The sequence below is a fragment of the Ciconia boyciana genome, chromosome 9, assembly GCF_034638445.1.
Source record: "Ciconia boyciana chromosome 9, ASM3463844v1, whole genome shotgun sequence".
Lineage (NCBI taxonomy): Eukaryota > Metazoa > Chordata > Aves > Ciconiiformes > Ciconiidae > Ciconia > Ciconia boyciana.
The window spans coordinates 32,769,391-32,780,000 of NC_132942.1; the positions used below are offsets into that span (position 1 = coordinate 32,769,391).

The window sequence follows — 10,610 nt, forward strand, 5'->3', positions numbered from 1 at the left end:
GCGATGAGAAAGCAAGTGGCTATCCTGAGGATATGAAGAAGGCAGCAGTGGAATAAAGCAGAAGGAACTGACACAAACTGGCTGAGACAGATCTCTTTTTACCCTAAGAAAGAGAAAACCTGACATGGATGTGGTTCTTAGCTTTTTGCTACCTCCATTTTAATGTGATTTTGGTCTCCTGATTTCTTTGCAGTTGAAGCCCAAAGGCAGCCAGGCAGGTGGCAGTAGGCCTGAGGCTAAGAATGCAGGTGCAGGAGACAGGAGTGAGGGTGGCCAAAGCTGCTCCTCAGTGATAGGACTTGCCCAAGCACCGTCTGGAAGGTGTGGGCTGTGGAAGGTGTCTTAAATCATCAGAATAATGTCCCATACATTGTAATACGTGTTAAAACAGGGGTTACACGTTTTAAGAAGCACCTCTTAAAGTTATAAAATGTGTTTATCACCAATGTGTCTGAAGTATTCTGGTTCTGTGTATTGGTTCGTGTGCCTGGAGGGTCACTGGAGGATGGGCGTTGCTTGGTGGCACGCTGCTCGAAGGTTGAGGTCTGCATACTGGTGAATGATGAAACGAAGTGAGATTAAGCACGGTCTGCGATCCTGCTAGCAGCCCCACAAACTTACAGTGAGGTTTCTAGGAACTTACTATTAGCAATACAGATACGGAGAAAAGCAACTCATCTTTGAGTTGACCATACCTATTTAAGTATTTTAAAAGCTTTAGCAAAGCTGAACTTGCTTTTATTAGGAATTGAATGTAGTCTGTGTATAACAAATAGGTAGCTCACCTAAATGATAATATTTTTATTATCAAGGCTTACATGTTGGGATTAAATGAATTTGTTTCCCATGTGAGCATTCAGCTATGCTATAGTTTAATGTCACAAAACAAGTTTAGTCATTAAATAACTGCTGTAGAGTTTTTATTTCTTTAACTCAGTGTTTTACTTTTCTTTTAAAAACTAAGACATGAATGACTGTCTAGGTTTTATTTTCACTAGTGATTTTCAGCCGTTTCTTCTGTGCCTTTGACAGGTACCTTTTGGTCCTCTTGCCTTCATGCCAGGAAAACTTGTCCACACCAATGAAGTTACTGTTCTGCTTGGGGACAACTGGTTTTCGAAATGCTCAGCAAAGCAGGCTGTTGCTCTGGTTGAGCACAGAAAAAAACGTATGTATGTTTCTGAACATAATTTAATAGTCAAAATTATGTATCTTTGTATTAATATATAAAATCAGTAGCATCTACACTTTTTTTTTTTTTTGGTGAGGTAGCTAACAGAAGTCTCATTCAGATGTAATATCAGTTTAGCACCTTATTTTCCATCTTTACTTGGTATTTTATTGGATATGCCTAATTTTTTTTAAACATCTAGCCAGAGCCTTTTTTTTTAATGATACACCAGCTTAAGTTACCAAACTTAAGGTTTTGATGTTAGATGTTAGAATACAAGATCAGTCAAGATTTGTTCATTTGTTTATTATACACAGAAGTAAAAAAACCCAAAACAAACTAAAACCCCCCCTTTCACTTTTCTTTAATGTGAGAAATGCTGTATTCTTTTCCAGAAAAGTGAACTTCACATTGTACTTTTGCTCTTAGTTACCTTATTCCCTATTTTCTGTTTCCTTGTCTCTTCTTACTTCTTTGCTGACTTGTCCTCTGGGTTTTTTTTGTTTTTCTTTTCCCTTTGTCCATATAATTTTCCAGCTTTCTTCTCCCTCTACCCATGCTTTACTCCTGCTTGTTGGGTTTTTTTCTTGCTTGCTGCTCAGCTGCATATCTGCCTCCTGCCCTCGATGTTCCTATCCATTGGTGTGGAGAGATCCATTGGATCTCCCCAGATCAAGTGCTATTGTTGAGGACCAAATTCGTCTTACGCAGCAGTAGCTCACAGAGGCCGATAGGCTATTCCTGGTTGTGTTTCCAGCTCTTTTTAGTTGGTGGTGGGATCTTGGCTTTGAAGAGCCAGGACTGCCAGCAAGTGGTGTGCATAGTGCACTTTGGAACCTCTTTGTGTTAGAAAGAATGAGAGCCTAAAATATTTGATGTAAATGTCAAGGAAGGAAAAGCACAATAAAATGGAAAATAAATTGGTACCTATTAGCCTTTGCTGTTTGCTTCAGATAAGCGTTTGAGTAAATTTTTTCGTATTGGTTTTACCTATAATCTGTCTCATTCCTGAATGAGTGCTCACTGCAGCTTCACCCTGTGTATGTTACCACTAGCACAACTGTTTACATTGGATTTTTGTTTATAAGTTCAGCTATCCATGTTGCTGCCTGCAGCAGACTACCTCAGAGGTTCCCCATCTGAATACTTTTTTTTATCAATTCTGTGCAAGCAGTATTTGTGTAAGAAAAGGTTTTTTATAAAAATTCATTTGCTGTATTACTTTAAAATATTCTTTTATGAAGAACATTACCAAAAGTATGTAATTTGTATTTTACCTATTATCTTTCTTAATCTGGTTCTCCTCACACAGTTTTGCAATTTTCTTTCTTACTGAACTGAATCTACAGTATTTATTGTGACTCTTGCGAGATCTCGGGTCCATAGCTTTTTCCTTGATCATCTGATACTTTTTTCAGTGCTGCAGAATATTTTTGTCACCGTTACATTCAGTGAAATCATTTGACCTTTGCATAGTAGATGTTTGAACATTAAGTAGTCTGCTGGGAGACACACAATAAATGCTGGATTCTTTCCTTTATGATCTTTTAAATTGCATTTAAAATATGAACTTAGAAATACTCATTTCTTTAAAGCAAAATAGTCATTGATGCCTGGATATAAACCCTCCATTCAGCTGATAGTTCACTTCAGCTGTGTGATGGCTGCCAGTGGGAGGCTCCAAAACACTGATACTAACTAAAAACTTTTTATTTAAAGGACTATTTTCAGTTTTGGATTATAAAAACCATATTAGTACATACAATTCTGAAAAAAAAAAATTCTTTCATAGATACACTTTTCTCCTTTAAAAAATACAACTGACTTAAACTATTTCAACCATTTTCACACTAAATGAGGGCAACTTAGAGGAGAATATTGGAGATTTTATTTGTTTATTCTAATTAGAGAAAAGTTATGTACGTGAAAGACCTGTAGGCCATTGCTATATAATGTGAATTGGCCGCTTGTGGCACAAATGTGAAAGACTGATGTTGCACAGGTATTAGTTTAAAGTCTCTCTTGTGTATTGTACTGTTGTTATTTTCACAGGTATGACTTCTGATTTCACTGGCATTTTGTGAGCGTAGGGGCTTCATAGTTTACGGGGCGATGTGTATCGGGCATTATCATTACATTGACACAATGTGATTTGATTTTTAGTACATAATCTTTTTGTTTTGGACATAAATTTTGTGAGTAGGTCACACACACTGGAAAAGAGGGCATGCTTACTGCAGGGGATTACATTGCAAGCAGTCCTGAATGTCCTGTGTGCCAGTCGGAAGGTCCTAACACAGCAAAGCTGTTTTTAAGCATGTGCTTAAGGCCAGTGTGTGCTTAAAGGCTTTGATATATAGGAATTGGGATCTGAACAGAGCAAAGAAAGGCTCATGCTGAAGTTGCTTCCCGAACAGAAAGCTGGCAATATTTGTTGATGGTTTGTTTCTTCACTGACCTACATTTTTTTATCCAATATTACTCTATTTAATTTAGAGGGGTATCTTTTCGTAACTAGCTGGTCAAATCTGTTCAGATAACCAAAATGAACTTAATTAGTATGGCACTAATAATTCAGTGCTTTAACAGCAATTAAGAGTTATAAGGAAGTAAATACAAGACACACTTTTTCATTGCTTACCATATCTTGTGTCCCACTCTCCTGAGTGGTGAGGAGTGGGAAAGCATCTCTTCAGGGTTTACGTTTTCTAGTAGGACTGGCTCTTAGGTAGTAAAGGGTAAGAGATTCCTGTAACTCGCTCACTTCTGAGTGTTGTTTCTTGCTGGTTCTGGGGAGCTTTCTTTATTGCCTTTGACTAGTTTTGCGCGGGTCTGCCCATTGAAGAGCTCTGCTCACCAGCGGGGTCCCTGTTTGCCTCTGAGGACACCACTGCCCTAGCACTCAATTTGATCAAGGTTCACAGAAAATTTTCTTTACAGTTTGATTCCTTCTGTGTATGTTGGATGCATACAAGAAGGGACAATATGAATTTGCATGTTTAAGCAGTAGTAGTGCCAGATAAATCAAACAATATCAGTGAGTATAAAGCCTTGAAAGTTAGGGGTGGCAATAAGAGTGTACTATATATAAAAGCTTTAAATATTACTTAGTACTAATTAGGTCATCCTTTTTGTCTTAATAGTTTTGTTAAATTTGCTTTTTAAAGGAGAACGAGTGAAAAAATGTTTGCTTCTGTGGAACAGAGAAATGCCCAGCCACAGCAGATTAATTTCTTGGTTAAAATTTATTTAATTGAAAGGAATAATTGAAGGGTGACTGTACTGAATATTAAAAGTAAATGTACTTTAACTGACATAGCTGTAGAAAGCCCTATTTTGGGGATACATTTTTGTTTGCTTAGCTTTTGATTTAGATGCAAACTGTTCAGCATTGTGATTGGTTGAAATGTATTTGGTAAAATTTGGGACAGTCACTCATGTCAAATGTTACTTTTTCATAAAATATTGATTGTGTCTTCTCGAATAATATTTGAGTTGCAGTAGATCTTTCATTTGCTGCACATTTTTGTGACATCCTAGATGTTCAGTTAGTTCCAAAACCGTTAAAAAAAAATCTAGTGAAGTTTATGGAATTGCCAAGTATATTTTTAATTGTTTTAAATTTGTTGCAGTTTGTTAAACTAGATAGTACAGATAATGGGAAACACTTTACACATATGTTTGTGTGTAAAAATGTGAAGAAATAGTGAAATAGATTAAAGGATATGCACACCAAATTCCATTATAATAAAAGAAATTAGCTTTTTAAGTATGTCACAGTTTAGCACAACAATAATGCAATTGTAGTTTTTTCTCTTACAATTATCTTGCTTAAGGTACTTCATAATATTTCTGTTCTCCTCAAGGCAAGACTGTATTGTCTCAGAATTCAAAGAGGGAATAAAGATTCTTTTTGTGAATATGGGATTATATCTTTTACGTGTTTGTGATGATATAAATTATGTTTTTTCTCTATATCAGTAATCGCATTAATTCTTTAAGATGGGAAATTTTTCATTACAATAGTCCCTGTGGTAGTTACTATAGAAAGAAATTAAATAGATTTTTCTTGTAAATATTTGTGGATTAATTCAGTATGCTAGGTATTCCAAGTGTCTAAACACTTTAAGAGGTGGGAAATGAAAACATGCACACAGAACTAGGAGTGGTTTTATTGTGTTAAAAATTTATCAGATAAAAAAAAATCCCACTTAAAGGAGAATTGTTGAACTACTTAGCAATTGTGTCTTCAGTATATGTAAGAATACCCTTGCGGTGTCATGCTGCAAATGAATTCATGAAATGAAAATACTGATTACATTAACATACAGTATTGTGATAGTACCCAATTGTAAATTGCAGTATGTAACCTTTAATACAAATATTTGTGTCAATCAAAATTGACCGATAGCTTAGTATACAGGGTTTAAAAGATACCATTGTTTTTAATAAATAAGATGATCCAGGCGGATGAGGACCAGTTTGAATTTGTTCCTTATCAGCATTTCCAGAAAAAAGGATATTGTCTCCAAAATATATGATAGGAAGGCTTTCCATTTCCCATCTGTGAATGAGTGAGGCCTTTAGAGGTTTTAATGTTTCATCCAAGGGTGAATATAACTTCCTTTATATTCTAAAGAATGTAACACAAACTTGCCTACTCACTTTTTGGGGGGAAAAGAGCAAAAAATGCAGGCAATATTACAAAGAAATCTAGCTGTTGCTTTTCTTTATTAAAAAAAATTCTGCTGTTTTTCTGCATGCTGGAGAATTTTCTTTCACTGTGCTTTTGAACACTTTTTTACCATTTTTTGCAATTATCACTTTTTAGTTTGATAACCTGCATCAGTTCCTTCCTTACCCTTGTTAAGTTAGGAGCTGATTCGGTAGAGTGCTAAGTGCTCTAAATTTGCTCTGCAGTTCCCAGGAGGTGTTTGGTTTCTCACAGGACCACAGTCTAGGTATTTTAACCAGAACACAGTGGAAGTAAGGAGAATAGACTTCTTTCTGTAAGTTATATATTGTGATTCAAAGAAGCCCCTACCTTTTTGTAATTCTTACTGGGCAACAGAGGAGTTGTCTGAATGCCACCCTCCTTTTTCAGGAGGAATTTAAATGTATTTGTATAATTCTAGCAATTACATAGGTGTGTGAACCTAAAAGAGAAATGCATTGCATTTACTTAGTGTTCCTAAAGCCAAATTATCTATACAGATTTTTACAGAAGAAAATCCAAATGACTTTGATTTTGATACCAAGGGAACATGGAAAACAGAATGAAGGTTGTCTTTAAATGGCGCAAAGCTACTGCACAAAGGGTTGCATTGCATTTTAAAGAACTAGTGCAGTTGCTGTTATAAAGAATGAATTTATTTATGTTGTTGCGAGCACAAGGAGAGCTTAAATCCATATATGCAAAAAGCAATCGGGATTCTCTTTTGAATCTTAAAACAAATGCATCTCTAGAAAAATGAACAGAAAAGAATAGCAAAACAGAGAAGGGTGTTTCGAAAAGCTCTTAGCAGATGCTGCTTTCTGCAGAACTGCAGATCTTACTTGTTTCAAGTAACCTGTGATAGTTTGTTGGACAATTATTGGCTAAAAAAATATTTTGTTACAGATTAAATATATATTTATTGAAATACAGTTAAAAATCCTCAGATGATTGATCTACTTATGCAGGCCCTTAAAAGCAAGAAAATAAGTAACGCACTTAAAATAGCATGCCGTAACTCAACCCATTAATAGTACTTGTAATTGTACTGTAGCGCTGTACTTTTGCAAGGAAATACCTCCCATCTCCAAAGAATTCAGAAGTGGAGTATGTGCATTAGATTGCATGATACTTTACCTCCAGCCTCAGTAATATTAACACGCTCCATTAACAGACTGCGTGATAGGTATTCCTGTTTTGTTCAGGGGTCAATCATAATTGTGCTAGAAATTGCTGATGAAAGATTTTGCATGCAAAATGCTGTTCTGTGGTTCTCCCATGTAACTTCCCGTCTGCACCTGAAATGGGATGGTGGCAGCCCAGCATTTCCATGGTGGAGAGTGAGAACCGCTGAGGTACTGCCTTCAGGTGCACGTACTCGGTTCTCACTCTGGAGGAACTGAGCCGCTCTCAGTAATTGAGGTAGGTGGTTGCTCCCTGGCTTGTATAAAAACTCTGTGTATATATAACCATCTTAAGACCGGTTACCTTCTACGTGAGAAACTGTTAGACAGTGAAGAGATCTTAACTCTAAATCTCAATTGCATACAGAATTCTTCGTTATACTTAATCTAAAATTTCTGTCCAGTCACCTATCCTCAGAGGAGATTATTTTCTAACTTTCCAGTCTTTTTCTTCTATGTTATATCCACGAGACTTCCCCGAAGACTAACTGAACCTAGCAAGGTAGACCAGGCTTCAGCTTCATCTCAGTTTGTCCTGTTTCACAAAGTCTGACTTTTCAAAATAGATCAACCTGTTCTCACTATTCTTGTCTGTTCTTACTATTTAAATCCCAGTGTAACACACAGTTTCCAGAAGTAACTAAAATAATGTCTATGATTCCCCAAATCCTTACAGACAACACTCCAAGGACATTAATGTCAAACTCAGATAATTAAAATTTGTATCCAGCCAAGCTAATTAACCCATTAAAGCCAAAACGCATAGATGAGAATTTGTGTCAGTTTGGCATTAGTACGTTGTCATGTCTTGTAAAATCTGGCTTCGGTGGACTTCATTTCAACAATATGAAATGTGTTCCCCAATTATTTTTTTCCTCTCCCAGTGTATATGTAGCAAGCAGAGGGCTGCTTCTTAAAAATGGCTAATCACGGGGTAAGGAAATCCAGTCAAGTCCTTTCAGACTAATAAGGAAACTGGGAAAAAATGATCTAAATGTAAAGAAATCTTGCTGCCTGTAAATATTCAAAGGCTGCTGCGCAGAGGAAATCTACATATCCTGATTTCTGATTGAAATACCTTTTCCTTTTGGCAGTCCTGGAAAACAGTCCTAAAGACTCTGGCTTGCCTGTGGCGCTGAACTATCTTTCCAAGCGGTTTAGCTGAGACATGTAAATAGGAACTACTCGGGTTCACCTGATAGCCATGTCAGACTTTTCTCAGATTATTGGATGTGACAAAGTTGGACAACAGCCTCTGGTTCAATCCATCTTAAAAGGCTCTGAGAAGCTTAAGCCACAGGGTAGTAAAAGGAGGAGACTATGGAGCCTCTCTAACGATGTTTTTCTGGGGGTCTCAATGGATAAAAAAACCCCTGTAGTTTGTAAAGTGAATTTTTTCTCTCTAGGTACGGTCCATTTTAAAATTCAGTGAATGGTGTTGGAGGCTTTTAGGATGCGCAGTGGCAAGTTTAAAACATGAAGCCCTGAGCTTCCCCTGCAGTTACCTGCACGAGCCCTTTCCCGGGAGACCCCTTCTTGGCTGAGCAGCCTGGCCGCGGGAAGGTCTCTCCTTTGGCCGACCGGGAGCCCCGGCGTTCCGCTGGCAGGGGAGGCACGAGTGACCCAGTGGGCTGACCGGGACGGAGTGTCGCAGTAATCCCAGCTGTCCGCTGACGTGCTGCGTGGCCTGGGGCAAATCTCTTAAACTGTCTGTTTCTTCATCTGTAAAATCGGAGAGAGTAATACTTACCTCTTTCGCAGGGTACTGGGCAGATTAGTTAATGCTTATACAGCATTTTAAAATAAAATGTGGTGTGTAACTGCTCAGTGTCCTTACCTAACGGAGCAATCCAATGTGCTCCGTCCGGAAAGCAGCATCGCAACCTGGTGCTCCAGTGTAACCTAGATGGCTGTTGAACAATATTTAGATATACAGGCAATGACTGAGACACTCGTGGTGTTTAAGAAACAGCTGAGCATCACATTGACTATGAATGTAAAATAAAAGTCTGAGGAAAATTGGTCTCAAGCTAGATGTTTATGTATATTGAGACTACCTTCAAGAGCTGAAAGCACAGATGGGAGCATTTTGTACGAAAACTGTCGCCACCTCTCTTTGATTTGGGCTTTGGAGGGTGTGTTATACACTGAAAAAAGCTGTGGACGGTGTTGATAGGGATTAACTGAAGAATAAAAGCCGCGTGCGAGAGGTGATTGCTGCTGTGTCTGACGGAGGACGAGGCAGCTCTCGAAGGAGTTCTGTAAGGGGAGCAGGACCCTGACTGCGTGTGGAAGGAGTTGTGTCCTCTGAAGCGTGTGTGTTGGCACTGCTGGAGATGTCAAATATTTTTTGGAAATAGTATTTAATCCAGTAGGAAATGCAAATGCAGAGCATTTTTCAGGGGAGAATCTTAAGCTCTTTCTTAGGAACAGCTTAACTAATGGAGGTGACTGCACCTTTGACACTTAGGTTGTTGTTTGGTTTAAAGGCTAATGCTTTTGAAATACTCCAAAAGTCTGAGCTGTGTGTTCGTGCTTCTTGTTGGAAAGGGTGGACGTTTGCTTGAGTAGCCTTTTCCAAAACGCATAATGTTCTTCCTAAACTACTTACTGCAAGTAATATATTTTTAAGGAACTGTATTTGATATACTGTGAAATATCAACAGGGGAAAAAAGCATACAATACTGAACCTGTTAAAATTAGGATGAGAGTAATCTCACACGCTTGGTGGTAAGTTGTGTTTTGCCTTGACTGTTCCATGCATAATCCCCTGTTCTGCGTGTGCAGAGTGGGAGGAGGGATCTGAACCTGTGTAGAAGCCTGAGTCACTAAGTAGATTTTATTTTGCAAGTACAACTACAAACTCATTTTGTCTACTTAAGTGCATTTTGTAATCATTTTGTGATTATTAATATATTTTCACACATCCTTATCTGAAAGGCCTATCATTGCAATAAATGCAATCTCTGAAACATTTACAACTGTGTACCCTATCCAGAAAACCATATGGGGAGTAGCTATGTATGTACTATAAGTTTTTAGGATTAGCCTCTAGACCAGGGAGATACTTAATCAAATACTGAAGTTAACAGGCAAAAGGAGAGTTAAAGAAAAGAGTAAGAATACTGAGAAAATAGTTTGAAAATAGTTTTTCAACTAGAATATTCTGTGGTTAAGTTTTCCCTCGTTACTCATTCCTGTCTGTAAAATGGGAATAGCAAGGTGCTCTGCCATACTTGTATATTGTGCAAATAAATAATTTAAGGTGTATGAGATTTTTTTACATGCTGCAGTACTGGTGATCATGTAAGTATCATAGAGAGAAGCAATGCCGAGGAAGGAGCTAGCTAGATTCATGAAGTGAGTTACTGCTTAAAAAAGTTTCTTGGAGTGTGACTTTGCTGATCCCGTGGTAGAAGGGATCTCTTTGCCTCCTTCATAGTATTGTATGAGACATCTTCTTCTTGTATTGCTTTAATGATTCCAAAAAAGAATTTTAAAATAGAAAATCAGCTTAGTTCTTCACAAAGGCGTTTAGCT

At 37.6% G+C, this 10,610-nt stretch overlaps 1 protein-coding gene across 3 annotated transcripts in view; it reads left to right on the forward strand.

Annotated features, from left to right (window-relative positions):
- Positions 1-10,610, forward strand: part of URI1 (URI1 prefoldin like chaperone) — a 43,826-nt gene that overhangs the window by 18,779 nt on the left and 14,437 nt on the right. For all 3 annotated transcript variants that reach the window (XM_072871995.1, XM_072871998.1, XM_072871997.1), the window contains one exon: positions 1,033-1,168. In XM_072871995.1, coding sequence (XP_072728096.1) covers positions 1,033-1,168 — 136 coding nt within the window. The remainder of the gene's footprint in view (positions 1-1,032; positions 1,169-10,610) is intronic.